Source organism: Arachis ipaensis, chromosome B6, assembly GCF_059453495.1.
Source record: "Arachis ipaensis isolate K30076 ecotype BB chromosome B6, ASM5945349v1, whole genome shotgun sequence".
Taxonomy (NCBI): Eukaryota; Viridiplantae; Streptophyta; class Magnoliopsida; order Fabales; family Fabaceae; genus Arachis; species Arachis ipaensis.
In genome coordinates, this window is record NC_142441.1 from 151,199,201 (window position 1) to 151,219,274 (window position 20,074).

The 20,074-nt window shown below is 26.9% G+C and overlaps 2 protein-coding genes across 2 annotated transcripts; both read left to right on the plus strand.

Moving 5' to 3' along the window:
• Positions 1-679: 679 nt before the first annotated feature.
• LOC107647762 (putative WRKY transcription factor 7) lies at positions 680-4,079 on the plus strand. Its single transcript, XM_016351810.3, has 4 exons — positions 680-1,208; positions 1,989-2,467; positions 3,366-3,491; positions 3,704-4,079. The coding sequence occupies exons 1-4, from the start codon at positions 879-881 to the stop codon at positions 3,867-3,869; spliced, it is 1,101 nt and encodes a 366-aa protein (XP_016207296.3). The 5' UTR covers positions 680-878; the 3' UTR covers positions 3,870-4,079.
• Positions 4,080-7,847: 3,768 nt separating this feature from the next.
• Positions 7,848-9,762, plus strand: LOC107605642 (uncharacterized protein At4g06744-like). The gene has a single exon (XM_016307590.3). It carries the CDS (start codon positions 7,974-7,976, stop codon positions 9,225-9,227), a length of 1,254 nt encoding a protein of 417 aa, XP_016163076.1. The 5' UTR covers positions 7,848-7,973; the 3' UTR covers positions 9,228-9,762.
• The last annotated feature ends 10,312 nt before the right edge of the window (positions 9,763-20,074 follow it).

Here is a 20,074-nt window from a genome sequence, read left to right on the forward strand (position 1 = left end):
ACATTTATATTTGCTTTGAAATTTCTCGTTGATTTTTCATAAACTTTAATTGTACTATAATTATAATGCTAATATTGTAATCTGATCCCTACGTACCTTGAAAAAACTATATATTTAGTGTTCTTATGTCAACATAATATAATTATTAACTAGTAGTGAAAAATAGTTAGATACTATTATTTAATCAAATATTGTACTTATACAATTTTTAAATATATTTATTGAGCTAAATAATTTTACTAATTAATTCATATATATTATATTAAGATTCGATAAATATATAAAGTTAGAAGAAATATAGGAACTAATACTTTTTAAATGATCAATATTAGTTAAATGTTTTATTGTAAATTTTTTAAACACATTATTATTATTATTATTATTATTATTATTATTATTATTTTGGAGTATTTGAGGTTTAGAAGTTAAAATTTAAGATTTAGTATTTAAAATTTAAAATTTAGAATTTAAAAAGTTTGAATTGAAGAATGATATTAATTGGAAAAAAAAAAACTCTTTATTTAAACTCATAAAGTTAACTTTACTATATATTTGACCATAAATAATTACTTATTAGAAAGAAATGATTATATTATTATACATTGAAATTATAAACAACTTAATTAAATCCTTATAAATATGTGAAGCATTTTTCTTTGACTAAAACCACCACCTTTGATCTTCTTCGTCTACATTTCTGCTTTTCTCCTACCTTCTTAAGAAACCAAAAAGATTCAACCTCACTATTCTAAATAAATAAATATATAAATAAAGAATTATTTAGTTCATATGTATATGTATATATATATATATAAGTCCATAGTAACTTTTGTTAACGGTGGTATTTTGTTAATTAAGCTTATTATTTATTTATTATTATGGCTGTGGAGTTTATAAGCGGTTATGATTGTGGTGGTGATGGTGATCATAGTTTTGTCAGTAACAACGACGCAACGACGGCGGCGGCGGTGGGAGAAGCAGCTTGTGGTGGCATTGAGAGTGTTGAGAAGCTCATGGACATGATTTCAGAACAAAAACATGAAGAAAATGATGATTATTCATCACTTGAAAAAGAAGAATTTGCAGGTGTTGCTGTTTCAATTCTTGACAACAACAAACCAAGAACAAGATTATTGGGCCATGCTCGTTTCAGAAGAGCTCCATCATCAACTACTCTTCTTCCTAATAATCTTCAATTGCAGCAAATGGTAACATTTTCTTTTCTCTTTCTATTCTATAAATTCTGAAAATGTTTGGTAATCAAAGAAAATTAGCCAAAAACAGTCATAACTTGTCTTATTTAGCATTCATTAATTATTGCGATAATTAATTAATGATTTAATGTTAAATAAAGCAAATTTTGGCTGTTTTTTTTTTGTTTACCTAGCATTATCTATAAATTCCACGCCTTAAATTTCTTTCATTTATAAGTAGTATTAACTATTAAGTATACTATATTATTATTTATTAAATTTTCTTTTATCTTCACCTCAAACTAAATATTAGTATTAGAGATTTTTATTTTTTTGTAATTTTTTTTTGGTGACATTATTTTTTTGTAATTTACTTTTTCCTCTTGTATATTTGCTGAGAACAATTTGGATAAATTAAGGATACATTTTTAGGTTATTTATTTTAATAAAAAAAATATTTTTTTATTAGCAGTTAACCAAAAATATTTAAAAATATAAGCTAAAAATATACCGTTAGATTCTCAGACTAAAAAATTAGACTGATCTAATAGTTAAAAATACTAAATTAAAATTCTAGTGGCCTTAGTAAATTTTAATATAATGATAGGATTTAGTAAGGGGAAAAGCAAAATTTATTTACATATTTAAAATTTTAAAATTATGAATCCAAAAATTTATGTTAACTTATCCATTTTTATAATAGAGTATAATTTATTGTTGTTGTAGTAGTATATTATTTTTTAAAAATAATAATTGCCAAATGAAACTTATGTTCATGTTGTTTCTTTTTTTTAGGATCATGAAAAAGAAACAATCAATGCAACAAGATTTTTTGAATTATCCAAAGAAAAAGATGGTTTTTCTCCACAACAAAGAAGTAAGGAGGAGCAAGTTTCTTCTTCTGCTTTCAAGCTTTATTGTCCTATATCAATTCTTCCTCCTCTGCCTCAAAGGAAGAGAAACAATAATTACCATGATTACCCTTCAAGATTTTCCCATAATCAAAAGAACAATAATGTTGAAGCAAACAATGGCTCTTCTACAAGCATTGACTTTTCTACAACAAACTCTTGTACTTACTTGTCAACGTTGACTAATAATATTGATGATGATCATGGCTTCCAAATTCAAAGGGTGTCTCTTAATAAGGGTTCTTCTTCTTCTTATATGCAAAAACCACCCTTATCCAATTCATCTTTGAATAAGAGGAAGTGCAATTCATTGGATAATAATGTTCAATCCTCCTCTTCAAAGTGCCATTGCTATAAGAAAAGGTAATATACTGCTGCAGTACTACTATATAAAGGTGAAAACTCAGGTACAATCGACTTCACGTGAAGTTGATAAATGAGAATTGTTAGATGAAAATTTAGTCAAATAAGTCAAATCATCTAACGACTCTCAGTTATAAACTTCACGTGAAATTGATAAGCTTGAATTTTCATATACATTTAAAAATAATAAAATTAAACTTTTTTTTTATTTGAAACTTACTCTTTTTAACTTTCAAAAAAGTTGGAAAAATTGACCATATATATAGTTTCTTTAAATTAAGAAATGACAATATGTGAAAGTTATTTATATTTATCAATTTTCTGGACAGAGATACCAATAGCTATAGAAACTATATATATATATATATATATATGGTCCATTTTTCCAACTTTTTTTTCACAATATATATTATACAAGGGAATCTTACCTATATATATAGATCATCGAATCTATCAAAATTTTCAAAATCCAAAACTCCTAACATAATGATATTTACATGATGGGTTACCAATATTAGAATAATGTAAAATAACATGTAATAAAAGAAATAGAAAAGAGATGAATCAGGGAGAAAGAATACTCATTATTAATACCCCATAGATATATAAGTAGTGAAATTGATTATTAAATTTATTATTTTTGTCTATTATTTTTAGTCATTAATTCAAATTTTTTAATTTTAATTCAACAGTATATTTTAGCCTACACTTTTAAATTTTAATAGCTAATTGATGGCAAAAATAATAAATTTTTATAGTTCTAGTATTCTTTTTTATTTTAATTTGTTGTAGATGTGTCTAAATTAGAATAATGTCCTAAATTCATAGCTGTAATCATTAGCATTTCATGTCCTTAATTATATAACAATTAAGCATTGAATTAATGACGATGATGCAGGAAATCGAAGTTGAAGAGAGTGATTAGAGTGGCAGCAATTAGTTCAAAGACTGCAGATATTCCATCAGATGATTTCTCTTGGAGAAAATATGGTCAGAAACCTATTAAGGGCTCTCCTCACCCTAGGTACTTATGTTAGATAAATTCTTATTTTTATTAGGTGGAAACTCAGGTGCAGTTGACTTCACGTGAAGTTGATATATAGATAAATTCTTATTTTTATCAGCTATCAACTTCACGTAAAGTCGATTGCACCTGAGTTTTCACCTTTTTATTATCCAATTGTTTTGAAAATATCACACCGGATTTAATTTGTTTTTGGAAAATTATATTTTCAGAGGTTATTACAAATGTACGAGCGTGAGAGGATGCCCTGCACGTAAACACGTGGAGCGTGCAGTAGACGATCCAAACATGCTTGTTGTAACTTATGAAGGAGAACACAATCACACATTAACACATGATGATTATGCTAATGATGCTGTTATCCTCCAATCATCTTAATTAGTAATAGTTTATAATTAAATTTATATAAATTATATATACAGCTTAAGAAAGAATCAGGTATAGTTTCCAAAGTATAGTAGTGGTGTATAGTAATCTTTCACAAGTCTTCTTGGAATATTGTAATTTTTATTGCAATTACCTTTCTGACTGGTCAACAATCTGACTTATTAGAGGCATACTGATGTGTTTATAGGAATTTTTTTTATGGGTTGCCTTTTTCTTTTTTTATATATATTTTAAAATTCGTTGAAATATAGTATATATTTAGTTAGAAATATATTGGTGAAACACTATATATGTTGAATTTTTCTATACAACGTTGACCACATTTAAGAGTTAAATCCTCTTAAAAGATTGTTATCTTGATGCTTCTAACTTCAAACTTCAAGGTAATAATTTTGATAAGATACATATATAATAATTAAATATTCACTGTGTTAATTTAGATATTTTTTATAAGTTTAATATTAATAATAATTAATTATAATAAAAACACATAAAGAGTACATAATATTAATTATAAAATATTTTTTTATAATAATTTTATTCTATTATATAATATTAATATAACCAAATACATATATTTATACAGTAAATTGCTAGATGTATATATAATAACTAGTATTTATAACCAAATATATATTTATATAGTAGACTGTTATGATAATAAATTAATAACTTTCTCCTAGCACATAAATTAGTTATAATAAATTAGTTATTTTTATCTAAAGTTATATATTTTGTCCATAATTTACTTAAAATTCACTCTTAAATAATTTTAAAATTTCGCGTGGATTTGAAAAGGATGCAAAAGGCTAAAGGCCAAAGGGGCAGGAGAAAGATGTCGTCTTGTTTTCAATTTGTTAAGTGTAGGTTTTATTCTATATAAGTTTGGATATAATGAGGATAAGGATGAAGCTAAAGAAGGATACGTGAATCTTTGGCAACCCTTAACATAGATTTTGTTGACTTTTAAATTGACCTACGTAGCATAACAAAAGAAAAATGACAAGAATAATTGGAAGAGAAATTTTCGGAGCCAACTATTTTATTATTTTTGTTTATTATTTAGTCATTATATTAAATTATTTTTAATAAATAAATTATTTATTTATATATGTAAATTTTAAAAAATATGAATATAAATTATATTGATTTATGTATATAAAATTTTGATAAATATATGTATAATTTTATATTTTTTGTATATAAAATATCTGTAAATATAAGTATAAATTATTACTGACTTAGTTAAAAATAATATTTACTGAATATGTGATGTTCTAATTTAAAAATCTTCTGTTAATATTGTCTAGTACATTGTTGAAATTTCGTTTCACTTATAGAAATTTACTTAAATTTAAATGAACTGTTTTTCATCTAATATTTTCTTTTGTCATAATCAACAAACATTGGATAAAACAATGAAAATAAATATTGTTACTCTTATTTTAATATTTTTTAATGAATTCATGCATACATACAATATAAAAAAAAATCATATGTAGAATAACATTATTAAAAATAGGAGTAACATTATTATTTTTCTAAAACATTCTTGTTAGCCAATATCATCCAATACAGCTAGGTTTAGAACATCATCATCTAGCATGTTATCTTCTCTCTTTATTTTTCTCATATAATGGATTGGGCGTTATTTTCAGAAAATTAATTAAAATGAATAAATTTTTTAAAGGACCAAAATGTGTTTTTTTTTTTTTTTTTTGACAAGGACCAAAATGTTTATACCAATCTCATTTGAGGTTTAGAATACTTCAAAAAAAATATATATATAGTAGCCCTTTTTTGGAGTAAAAGAAATAGTCCTTAATAGGGCTAACAAACTTTTGTGAGTTTTCTTTGAGTAGAAGGCCCATAAAAATGGAGAAAGTGCCACTCCTATAGTGTATTGGGCTATTTTTTTGGGTCTTTTTTCCCACAATATATCCCAGTTCGATAAGTCAAATACTAATTTATTGCGAATCTGAGTTTCATTTAAAAATTTGTTATTGGTCAATGAGTGCTGCATATACAAGGTGAAATTTGAACCACTCACATTTGTTTAAGCGAATCACTCGACCAACCCAACTTGATTTTTTTTGGGTCTATTTAATGTCCACTTTGATTAGTTGAATTTTTATTGAAGGCCCATAACCCATAAGGATGCAGGTAATGTTATCTTTAAATTAGTGTGAAAAAAAAATATTTTGAAATTATAGAGGACTACCACCTATATTTTAATTATTTTCTTAGAAAAGTGATAATGCTACTTTTTCTTATAAGATTTTGTTCAAATCACTCTTTATCTATTTATCACTGTGAAAAGAGAAATATTTATTATGAGGATACTTTCAATATAACATATAATAGAGAAGCGTGTTCTTTAATAATTTTATGTTATTACCTTAGGAAAATAAGGATTGATCGAGCGAGGACACTTGCATAGTGATATACAGTGTGGTGTCCAGTTTATGGTTTTCTAGCCACTAATGGTTAATTATTTTTTTATTATATATTTTAATACTCTTATATTATCAATAACCAAAGTGTTGTTATTGAACACAGCTAAAAACAAGGTGTTATTTGTCACCTAGAAAAAACAAGTGTTTCTTTTACTATACCCAAACCTTTATATATATAATATAGGAAATATTTCAAGGGCACCGAAGAGTATCGGTGCACCAATTATTTTAACTGTTGATTTTAATCAATATATTATATATATTTTTTATAATTCAGATCAACGGTTAAAACAACTGAAATACCGATACTCCCAATACACTTGAAATGTTTTCTATAATATATATATCCTTTTATAAAAACAAAAGTGATTTTGAACCGAAAGTAGTGATAGAACATTGTTTAATGTTTAGATAAGGATCAATTTCAGAAACAAAAATTTTAATTAATATGACGTGTGTGTGACGAGATACTGGAAAGTAGAACAATAGTAGTGGCTATAGCCTTATTGGACCAAAGTTAACAGTGAATTAATTATATTTTAAGTTTGAGTATTTTCAAATTTAATTATGGAATTCATTTTTATGTATCAACACACTATTTAATGTAAAATAATATTCTATATCTAAGTCTTTTTATTAATTAAATTTAATTAAATTGATCTATTATAACAAGAATTAATTACGATTAATATTATTTCAAATTTTATTATTTAATTTAAGTAGACTTGATTTATAAAAAAATTTAGATGCGTAGTATTACTTTTTCATGTATTATTATATTATAAAAATGGACAAAATTTAAATTTATTATTTAAAAAATTATTTAAACGTATGATGAATAATTTTGTAAGAATTTTTATACGATTAATTATATCAAAATCAAACTCTTTAATTGTGATTGCTCATAAATTTAATTTATCTAATCAGTCAATTGTATGTATGCTTAAAAAAAATACTAAATAGTCAAAACCATATGTAAATATATATTGAAGATAATTTTGTTTAAATATCAAAGTTTTTATAAAAAATTGTGACGTTTGTAACACTATCTTTTTATGTGCAATAATCTATATCCATAATTCATTTTCTTTTCTCCAAACAATATATAAATATAAAGTTAGTCCCTTTTCTCCAAACACTATATAAATATACAAATTTAGTCCGAATCATGTTACGTATTAATATTTAAAAAATATATATACTAACAAATTAGTTATTTAGCCAATAAGCAATAGCTCAAATAGCATAATTTTTCATACTCAATTAAGAGGTTGCGGATTCGAGTCTCTATATCTTCGGTAAAAAAAAAAAACAAATTAGTTATTTATATAGAATATATATTAAAATATAAAATAAAATTAAACAAAATATATATATACACAAATACAAAATGATTCATATAATAACTGATTTTTAGTCCGCAAGTAAAATTTTTATCCATATATACATATATGATTCTAGAAGCTTCATTTGGCATTATTATCTGTCCAATGATTTATTTGTTCATGCACACACTCACTCACACCCTAAAAGTGCTTCAATTTAAGTGTGGCCTAACTTCATTTTTTCTTTCTACCCACTTTCTTGCCCTTTAAAACTTTGAATGTTACTCACCAAATTTTAGTTAGGATCATACAACATGATGAGTATCCACTCACAAAAATTCTCAACCTCAAGAACTTTGTACAATCTCTTATTGTTAATGTCCCTTCTTTCTATTATCCACACATCAGCACTACACAACACAAAAAACAAAGGCCACGGAAACAAAAGTGTTGCCAAATCAGTTCCAATTGTAGCAGCATCATCTCCAATTTCTCCACCTCTAGTGTTTGCAGATCAAAGGCTTCAATTAGTGTATCCAGTGATCCAAAAATTCAAGTCCACCGTAACCTTAGATCCCTTAGGAGTTACAAAAACTTGGGTAGGTTCAGATATTTGTAGCTACAAAGGTTTCTATTGTGACACTCCACCATACAATAGTTCAGCCGTTGCCTTAGCCTCAATTGATTTCAACGGTTTTCAACTTGTTGCACCTACCCTTGATGGATTCATAGATCAATTACCTGATATTGCTCTGTTCCATGCAAATACCAACAATTTTAGTGGAACAATCACACCCCAGATTTCAAAATTACCTTATCTTTATGAGCTTGATCTTAGTAACAATCAATTATCAGGTCCATTTCCTCTGGCTGTTCTGGGAATGGAAACGTTAACGTTTTTGGACATTAGGTTCAATTTGTTCTCTGGGGCAGTTCCACCACAGATTTTCACACAGAATCTTCAAGTTTTGTTCATCAACAACAACATATTTAATCAGAGTTTGCCTGATAACTTAGGATCCACTCATATTTTGTTGCTAACCTTAGCAAACAACAAGTTCAATGGTCCAATTCCAACAAGTCTTCCAAAGGCTTTAGCCACACTCACTGAAGTGTTGCTATTGAACAACCAGCTAACAGGTTGTTTGCCTTATGAGATTGGTTACCTTCAAGAGGCAACGGTTTTTGACGTTGGGAATAACCAATTGACAGGTCCGTTGCCATTGTCATTGAGTTGTCTTGAGAAGGTTGAGGTTCTGAATTTTGGTGGGAATTTGTTGTATGGTATGGTGCCTGAAGTTGTGTGTGCAAGTTTGATGGGCAATTTGGTAAATTTCTCACTTTCAGATAACTATTTCAATGCTGTGGGACCCATTTGTAGGGTTTTGATTGAGAGAGGAGTTCTTGATGTTACAAAGAATTGCATTCCTGATCTTCCATTCCAGAGATCAATTCTTGAGTGTGCTCAATTCTTTGCACAACCAAGGATGTGTCCATTGATGTGGTATCATAGTTTCATCCCTTGCAAGCTTCATTTTCATAACACTCCACTTTCTTCTATACCCTAGTTAGTACTTAGATTGCATTTAATTTCCATTGCTTCATCTAAAATTGTTTGGTAATAATGAGACTATATAGAAAAAGCAAAATATTTTTAATCAAACGTGCAGTTATGTGCAGTTATTTTTACGTGAAATTGATAGTTGATAATTATTAGATAGTAATTTAATCAAATATGTCTAATTATTTAACAGTTTTCGACTATCAACTATAAATGAAGATAATTTTTTTTTTATTTGATAATATGCTTTAGATAAGATTTTCATATAATTGGTGGATTGACTTTTTGAATGTAATGGTAGACCAAAATAAGTCGACTTTTTTTATTTACATGATTTAAATTGAAAAAGAAAACATTTCCTTCAAAAATTTTTCCATGTGCTGCAAGGCGCATATAATGGGTTGCATTCTTTGTTTAATTTTTTTTTTGTTTTGTGTGTAATGATGTATAATTATTTGTACTGAACTTTGTATGGTCCATCTAATAATTTATCATATCAATGTGTGGCAAGTCATAATTACTTGAAAGTCACATACCTTTCATAGTTTCATATGCCATAATCTTCTGCTTTTATATGATTGTTATTATTGTTTTTTCCCCGGTACAGATAATGTAGCTATGAGGGTTTAATTAGATATAGTCATCAATCTTTTTAGCTATGTTTTTTTTTTTAATTATCCTAAATTTTAAATTATAAAAAAAGGTTTTTACAATTAAAAAATAAATTAAAAAATTGACAAATATTGACTAACTAAAAATTAATTATCTATACTTATTTTTTCTAAATATCAACTTTTCAAATCTCAAATTCAAAAACGTTTAACCAAGAAGAATTAATAAGATATATTACAATAATAACACCAATTACATACCCTAACCAAAATAAATTGTTGAATGAATTCAATATAATAAGTATCGAAATGTTTTAATTTCTCACGATATTTTTCAGTTTAACAAATTAAAAACTAATCCATCGCGGTATTGAGTTTTATTTAAGGATTTGTTGCTGACTAATAGACAATAGATCGTTGCTGTATATGCAAGACAGAATTCAAATTTTCGACATTTTTTTAAATAGGCTAATAAATTAACCGCTAGACCAACTTAATTTAGTTATAAGTATCCAAATGTTATGGCAGCAATAGTAATGACAATCAAGCAGTTGACAAATTAACCGTTGGATAAATTCAAAATAAATACCTCGGATATTACAAAATTAATAAGGGGTATAAGAAATTAAGAGCGGTAATTTTAAAAAGATAAAAAAATCTAAATTTATTTTTTTTAAATATTTATTAATAGTAACAATAATTAATAAATATTAAATAAAATAATTTTAGACTATTTTGACTAAATTTTTATTGTCTCTAAAATATTATCGAAAAAAAAAACTATGTCTGTCTTTCAAAACCCTAAAGTACAAGTATTACTTTTGCTATTACTATATTGAACAATATTAATATTCGAAGGTTGTTAAGATAAAGTGCTTGGACAATCTTAAATGAGGAGAAAAAATGCCAAGAAAAGGGGCTTTCTCCAAAGCATCATGAACATGGTCCTAAAATTGTTAGCTTTTTCTTATATATATTTTTTTATTTTTATTTTTTTTTATCGAGCATCACATTATCTTGTCTTTCCTTCTGAAGGCGGTGTGGCAAATGGCACCCCACACGAAAAAGAAATAATTAAGTAATTCATATATGTGTGAAAAGTTAATTAGGTGAAGATAAAATAATGTGTTGATACCCACTTAGTGATCATCATAATCAAACTACTTAGCACACACTATTTCTGATAATCTAGTTGCACATGTTCATGTCTATTCAATATCTAAATAGAAAGAGTAGTGTGGATTATTTATCATTAGAATAAGTACATATAATTAATTTTTAATTATATACTTTTTAAATTGTAAAATTAATTTTTAATCCTCATTTTTCAGAAAGTTAATTTAGAGTTACCATTTAGGATTAGAATTTAAAATTTAAAAATTTTTTTTGGTGACTCTTTAAAATTTAAAGTTTAAAATTTAGAATAAAAAATAATTTTTAAAAATTAATAATATTAATTGAAACTTTCTTATTAAGCTCTTATTATTATCAATTTATCAGTTACCACAATTTTAGTGTCTAAAGCTTTGAAATAATACAAATCTAAGCAAACGAAAAGCGTAGACAATTCAGTGTTTTTTTATATTTTGGTGCATGCATGATGATTTTATTTCTTTGGCAACCTTAACGCTTTGTTTGGATATAGGAAAGAAAATAGAAGGAAAGAAAATAAGAGGAAAGAAAATGAGAGGAAAGAAAATAGAAAAAAAAAGTAGAGTTATTTGTGTGTTGTTTGGATGAAGAGAAAATGAATGGAAAGAAAATAGAGAAAAAAATTTCTTTTGTTTGGATGAGAAGAAAAGTGAAAAAAAAAAAATCATAATGGTATAAAATTACAATAATGCCCTTATAATAAAATAAACTATAAATATTTTTATTTATTTATGCTTTATTGCATTTTATAAATATTATAAAATATTATAATTTTATAAATTATTTATCTAATACATATATAATGTTTAAATATAAATATTTATTATAATAATGTATTAAAATTATTAAAATTAAATTTATATTAATAATTATTAATAATAATAGAATTAGGAGTAGTATTGTAAATACATCAAAAGTAACATTTTTCTTCTAGTTTTTTTGCTTCTAATGGAAGGAAAATTTTTTTTATAGGATCCATACTAAAATTTTCTTTCCTTCTCATTTTTTTTGGTATCCAAACAAAAGAAAATAAAATTTTTTACTCATTTTTCTTCCACCACTTTTCTTTCCTCTTATTTTCCCTTAAACCAAACATAGTGTAAATGATTGATCAGACAAGTTGCTTTTCTTGAATTGACACAAGGAAAAAGAAAAGAAAATTAAAAGCAATAATGAAGGTAAAGGGGAGTTACAAGGCAAAATTTACTCAACTACTCCCATACAATTTGGAAGTAAATAATAAATGGGATAATAATGTGATTATTGCATGTTTGGTTTGCAGCCATGCATGGCCATGCTTTCCAGCTCAAAAAGGTTCCTTTAGATTAGAATTAGATACATTATTATTAATTTTTATAATTTAACAACAGTATGTAGCGTTAGCCTTGTCACTGGCCACTGTTCTTAATTTTGTCACATATTTAAATGTCAACAAAACGGGCAGCAATACCAAGATAAGCTAACCCTAGTGGCTGCTTATTTTATCTCCAGAAATCAATCGTGAGTCATGACACTTCCTATCTGTATATATTTTTGGAAGAATTTTTAAGTGTACTTAAAATATTATTGTTCTAATAATTTTAACAATTAATTTTAATTAAAAATATATATAATATATTAATTAAAATTAACGATTAAAAATATTAAAATATTAATATTTTAGATATATTTAAATTTTTTTATATTTTTAAGATTTTAATTAACCAAAAGTAATATTGATTGAAGTCTTTTAAAATGAATTTTTTAATTGATACAAGGAGAAAATTTGCACCCACGCACATGCATGTTTTATATAAAAAAATTGTTAGAATTATATTTAATACTCTATCTTTAGTTAGTTCCCCAATATACATTAATTTCCCTTAATTTATCCTTTTTTTTTAAATACCAAAATATATATCTGTACTGTCATTTACTTTTTACCCCTTTATTGATACATGAGAATTCGTGTGCAAAACTGCAAATGAATAGGAGTTCACTGTTAGGAAATTATTTGATCTCTTAACTTATTTGTGACAATACATATATTAATTATAATCACAAATTATGTTATTTCAAATTAAATGAGTTATATAATGATGATCTCATTTATTGTTTTAAATGCTAATGGAATAAGTCGTTATTACTTTTGATTTGGAATTAAATAAGAATAAAATTGGATATTATCTTTTGTTCTTTAGATAATTATCTTTTTTGGATTTTAGATATATTGTGCATGTTTGGGCGCTATTATTTTGTTAAAAAAAGATCTTTTTTTATTTTTTAACGGCAAATTTCTAGTAGTAAAAGTAAAAGTACTAGTAAAATAAAAAAAAAAGATCTTTTTTGAGAAGCTGTAATTTACATCTTTTTTTAAAAGATTTTTTTTTCTTAAAAAAAAGATGTTTTTCATGTAATAAATGAATAAAAAAGTACTTTTATATTATTATACCCAAATATAATTGATAGATAAAAAGACCTTTTTACATGAGATATCCAAACATAAAATTACTTTTACTTCTTTATAAGATCTTTTAAAAAAAGATAACTCGAAAAAAGATCTTTTTTTAAAAGCTCACCCAAACAAGCCCATTATCTTTTGGGCCTAAGATACTATTTTATTTGGGCTTTAGGGTTTAGTGGGTGCCATACTCAAATATAAATAGACCTTCAGGATTTCGGTCCCCAATATACCAAAGCCGTCTTTGTTGCTCTTTTCTCATCAAAAGAGTTGTAGTTCAGCCTCCTAGGAATACAGAAGACTTTGGTTGAAAAAGATCGAAAAAACTACAAAATCTAAATTCTTCTATCAATTTTTTACTCTTACGAATAAAAGTACACTTCCGCATTATATTATATTTTTGGTGATTTAATATGGATGATTTAGAATATTAAAATTAATTTATTCCAACATTGACGTGCATTAATGAAGAAAATGAGGCATATGCAAATTAAGAGGGTCATACAAAAAAAAGGAGGAAGCCATGACAGTGAGGCGGTCAACAGCGCTCTTAGGGCGCAGATGACGGAGCATCCGATCGTCTCTGGTTCTTCAACTCGATTCTTAAGATTTTTGAGTACGTCGGTAAACTTCTTTGATATTCTTGAGATTTCGGATACCCTTATGAAGTCGTGGCAAATTCTTTACTCTGCCTTGATCTGTGTATTTTTTTTTTGTTAATTTTTTTATATGTTGTGTTTTTCTGTCAACGTAAAATCACTCTTAGTATATAATAAAAAAGGGTTAACCATCAAAATTTCTCTCAAATTATTCAAACGCTCATAAAAATACATTTAAATTTTACTATCGACAAAAATGTCTTCAAATAATTTAAAAACACAACAATAATATTCAACAATAAATATATATTTTCAAAAAATACCTTAAAGATTGAATTTTGATGTGATTTTTTACAAGAATTATTACAAAAATAAGATATTATACATAAAAATTGGTGATTTTTCGTTAAGTATATATTTTTCTATAAATTTTTTTGTTAACAACTAATAATACTTTTAAAAAATCACAAAACAATATATACGTAACAAAAAATCACCAAATTTTAAGAATAATATCTCATTTTTATAATCATGCTTGCAAAAAATTACATCAAAATTCAATCTCTAATGTATTTTTTGAGAAATACATATTTAATGTTAATTTTTTTGCAAGATTATCTAACATTAAATATGTATTTCTCAAAAAATATATTAGAGATTGAATTTTGATGTAATTTTTTGAAAGTATGATTAAAAAAAAAGATATTATTATCTTTAAAATTTGGTGATTTTTCGTTGAGTATATATTTTTTTTGTAATTTTTTTGTTAACAACTAATAATACTTTTAAAAAATCACAAAAAAATATATACTTAGAAAAAAATCACCAAATTTTAAGAATAATAATATCTCATTTTTTAATTATGCTTGTAAAAAATCACATTCAAATTCAATCTCTAAGGTATTTTTTAAAAATATATATTTACTGTTGGGTATTCTTGTTGTGTTTTAAAATTATTTGAATGCATTTTTGTCGATAGTAAAATTCAGGTGCATTTTTGTCAGTGTTTGAATAATTCGAGGGCGTTTTTAGTGGTTAACCCAATAAAAAATTTCTAAAATTAAGTCATTGTTGTTGCGAATATATTTGAGAAGGTCCTTTTATATTTTCATTAGTACCATTTATTATAAATGCATTATCTTTATTAGTGATTTTATTAAGCATCTTAGGCTTAGTTTGGTAAAGTTTTTACTTTTTAAAAGTTGTATATTTATGTTTGGTAAATCAAATTAGAAATTGCTTTTAATAAACACAAGCAACAACAATTGCATTTAGTAAAATAGCTTTTAAAATTTAAAAATACTATAATAGACATAAATGCATGTATTAAATTTAAAAATTAGTTAACATATAAAGTTATATTAGACTTTTGAATTTTAAAAAACACAAGCCATCTTTAAAAAGCTCTATCTTAGGTGCCTTTAAAAGTACCTCATCTTTTAAAAACTGCAAGTACAAGCACATGATCTTTTTTATTTACCAAACATAAAATGAGGAGTTTAAGCTTTTAAAAAGTACAAGCACCTCTTCGAAAAGTTTTACCAAATCAAGCCTTATGTAGTGTTAGTGTTTCTGATTTCATTGTAGAAAAGAATTATATATGCATTAAAAAAAATTATGTCCGCTGTACTTATCTCTCTAATTTTTTATTTACTAATTTGCCTGTTATGGGCTTTTTTACTAAAATGCGCATGAAAATTTCTTTAATTCCTAAAATGCGCATATGTGAAAACATTTCTCAAAATGCGCCGTGCCACATGGCAGGCACGAAATGGAATGACCATTTCACTTAGGACAGGCACGAAATGGTAAAACTATTTTATTTACCATTTCAAGTTTGTCAGCAGCGAAATGGACAGACCAAATCAGAGACAACAGATACGAATTGGGCATACGGCAGTGGTGAAAACCATTTTAAGTTTGTCAACAACCATTTTAATAATATTATTTAATTTATTATTTAATAATAAATTAAAATTTTTAATTATAATTCATGCATATAATGAATTTTCTATTTATGTTTGTTAAAAGTTGAGTCCGAATTGCAAGTCAAAGTACAGTACAGTATATCATAGAGTACGTAGTGAGTGCTAAATCATATAAGTTAAGACTATTTTTTTTTCTTTTCATCCCTTCTAAAGTATACTTTTTTTTTATCTTAAAAATCACTTCATTCTTAATTTTTGTAAGTAAATTGTATGAATGCTAAAAAATATATACTCTATTTACTCTTAATCTTTCTTTGAGTGACTTAATCCAGTATAAATAAACATCTTTCGTACTATCACAAATTGTTAAAAAAAATTATAACCACTTTTCTTATAATTATCATAAAAATGGAAGAATTTTTGATATGGTTAATTATGAGTCATTTTTTCTTACAATTTTATAGAGAAAAAAATAAAAGTAATACATAATTAATTTAATAAATGAAAAAAGTTATAACCAAGAATAGCCAAGAAAGCAATCATGAACACAACAAACCACAAAGAAAAATACAAGAGAAACACACCGATTCGTGCCTGCTATATATGAACACAACAACCATAAGTAAAATGGCCCATTTCGTGTGTGTCTGCATTGAGTTGGTCTATTTCGTGTGCTTCATATATGAATTCCACTGTTTCGTGTGTGTCATAGGTGAGGTCTCTTATCTCGTGCCTACAGGAGACCTGCTACAGAAGATATAGCCCGTGTCAGATTCAATACACTATTTCGTGTTCACTATGCTTGACTTGCTGCCTAAAATCATTTCGTAGCTGACTCAAGCAAAATGGTCGTGCGTATTTGAGGAGGAAAATCAAACCGTACGTATATTGAGAATTAAAAGCTTTTTTATGCGCATTTTAATAAAAAAGCCCGTGTTATGTCCATGTGTTCAGTTTAACTAGTGTAGATTAATTGAACAAGCCTTAATAATGAATTTTGTGTGAAAACTATTAATGTCTAATGTGAATGAATGCCTTAAATCATTTTCTTATTCTCGCTGGGTGTCATTCTGGTATTCACGCTCTTTGCGAGAAGCCATTTAGAAACAATTTCAGCCTTTATCTCGCTACATGAAAGATGCTTTGCTTTCAATTTTAAAAATGTTATATTAAATCTTCTCATAGGCAAGAAAGTTCTAGTAGTAATTGAAAAAGTCTAGCCACCATACATGAGTACAATACCTTTTAGCCTCGTCTTGAGCTATAACTCTAACATTATTTCTATATTAATATTTTTTTGTCACAAAAATGACTATCAATAAACTCAAATTCTATGCCATAAGAACCATGTGATTCCCAAAAGAGTTATAGAGAGGATTAGAGGAATTTTAGAGTATTTATCTATTTTTGTCTTTAAATAATTTTGGATCAGATATTTTAATTTTTAATTAAAATTAATTATTTGATTAATTTCTAATAATTAATTTTGTCAGTCATTTAGGTTCTTTATTCCGTCAATTCTAACGGGAAACAAAACGGTCCCTGACAACTCTAACCGAGGACAAAATGGTCTATCTCCCTTTTATTTGAAAACGACGCCGTTCTCTCCCGATTTCTATCGTATCTTGATTAACCCTGACATTTATACTCTCATTCTTCACTTTTATAGTCTTCTTCTCCGTCTTCTACTTCCTCCTCTTCATCTCCAAAAACAAGCCATGGTGTAATTGCCATGTGTGTCGCACCTACCTCAATATGTCATGGACCACACGCTTCCCAAATTTCTGTAACTGGTACACATCTACCTTCTCCGCACTTCACCCACTAGAAGCATCTACCTCTACGTCTTCAATAATAGCATCACCTCCAATCCCAACAACGTCCACCACATCCTCAATAACAAGTTCCACAACTACTCCAAGGGCACGCATTTCTCTACTCTACGACAAGCAATATAGATTGTTGGACATTAGGACATCATGAGAAGATTCTCCTTCAACATCATATGCAAATTCTCATTTGGAATGGACTTCGAGTGCTTCATTCCTTCTCTCCTGGAGTCAAAGCTGGCAGGAAATTTCGATCTCGCATCCAAGCTATCAATACAGCGAGCGATGTCGCCTTCGCCGCTCATATGAAAACTGAAGTAATTATTGAACATTGGTTCGGAGAAGAAGCTGAAATAAGCGATCAGAATGGTGGACAATGTGCCCATGGAGATGATATAGCAGAGGAGGAGGGAGATGGCGACAACGAAAACGACGGGTTTTAACAAATCGGACCTGCTGTCTAGATTCATGAGATTCATCGAAGACGACAAGTACTTGAAAGACATAGTCATTAATTTTCTGAGTATGAATTGGTTGAGAACAAGTTAAGAATTTTTCTTCTTGTGAACATTGAAATTGCAGAGTGTGCATTGTGTAGCTTGAAGTTGCAGTGCTAGACTGTTAAGGTTATGCAACGTATAATGGAAATTGGAGAAAAACAGTGTCGTTTCTAATTAAAGAGGGTCAGGGACCATTTTGTCCCTCGTTAGAGTTGCCAGAGACCATTTTCAAATTTTTTGGTAACAAAATATTTTCAGCCATAATTAACCAAAATTTTCCATAATTTACATCACTTAATAATAGTTTTATTTTTTAACCCAATCTCTCATCATTCCATTTATCATATTCTTATCAACTCCACTTATTAATAATATTATTAATATCATATTTCTTACTATTAGGCATTCTTATAATCAATACTTAATATTCTCTTTTATAATTTAATTTTTATATTTAAGAATATAAGAATAATAATAATAATAATAATAATAATAATAATAATAATAATAATAATAATAATAATAATAATGGACGGCAATGATAATATATATTAATTAAGTTAATTGCACTTGATTCTTTGTTTTCTTTAAGGCATTTAATATCAATCAATAGAGATACAAAAAAATCATTAATTCTTTGTTTTCTTTAAAGCATTTAATTACACCTAATTCTTTGTAATATATACCTTCCATTAATTCAATTACAATTATTTAAAAATCATGACTCTAATACCATTACAAGCACAATAGTGTATAAGCTAATGAATTTTACAAGAAGTCATGTTTATCATTGCAAATACTATGGCATTTGAATTCGACTTTAATACGGTACCTATGGTAGAAGGTGCTGATGAAGAATTTGAACAACGGACTCACCCAACGAAGTTGTTGTCAGTCAACCAATTTTCAAGAATATGAAAAACCACACTAGCTTTGATGAGGTATGGTAATAAACTGATTTTTTTTTTGTACTTTTATGTGCATTTATAATTATATTGTACTAACTAAGTTCATACACATAACATTCATACGTTCGTATATATAACATCCATAATTACATACAACTAATATCTAAAAATTAAATTCATTTTTATTAGATATTACGTCTATACACATATCATTTTTTAGTTATTGCATAAGTAACTATAAAGTTAACACAGATGTTTTTAAATTTTATCATAATTGAATTTAAAAATATCAAATTCTTAAATTAATTTATTCAATTGATAAATTTACTCATAACATCTATAATTATTATGTACTCATAATATTCATAATTTCATGGGCAAGTTACTTAAATAAATAAATTTGAGAAAAGCTTTACTCAAATGTGCAAAACTGGATATGGTTACCCGTATGTGCAAAAACTGATTATTATGTAAACCGTGGCAACCCACCACGGTTTCACATTGTTCATAAACCGTGGTGAGTCAAGGCGGATTATGAAGGAGAATTTTTGAACGTAAACCGTGGCAGGTCACCACGGTTTACTCAGGATTGCTGGCGTGCATAAACCGTGGTGAGTCACCACGGTTTATGAAGAGATGGCGAAACACATAAACCCCTATGGGTCACCACGGTTTATGTGTGTGTGTCTATATAAGTAATCCGTGGAAGGTTAGGACGGATCACTTGTTGAATCACAAAAAAAGGAAATTGTTGTTGTGTTGAGAGGAAATTTTGGAGGCTTGAGGGGGAAGTGGGTGATGGAACCAATGGAGGATGAGAATCGTTTGTACCGACTAAACGGCGTCGCTCACGTGGCAGGATATATCGACCAAGAGGTAAGTTATTG

What these genes read in the sequence shown, in the direction of transcription:
- LOC107647762 (XM_016351810.3), top strand. Translation starts at nt 879, where the DNA reads ATGGCTGTGGAGTTTATAAGCGGTTATGATTGTGGTGGTGATGGTGAT. An exon ending in TGCCATTGCTATAAGAAAAG is followed by an intron (nt 2,468 to 3,365) that starts GTAATATACTGC and finishes ACGATGATGCAG; the next exon opens with GAAATCGAAGTTGAAGAGAG. An exon ending in AAGGGCTCTCCTCACCCTAG is followed by an intron (nt 3,492 to 3,703) that starts GTACTTATGTTA and finishes TTATATTTTCAG; the next exon opens with AGGTTATTACAAATGTACGA.
- LOC107605642 (XM_016307590.3), top strand. Translation starts at nt 7,974, where the DNA reads ATGATGAGTATCCACTCACAAAAATTCTCAACCTCAAGAACTTTGTAC.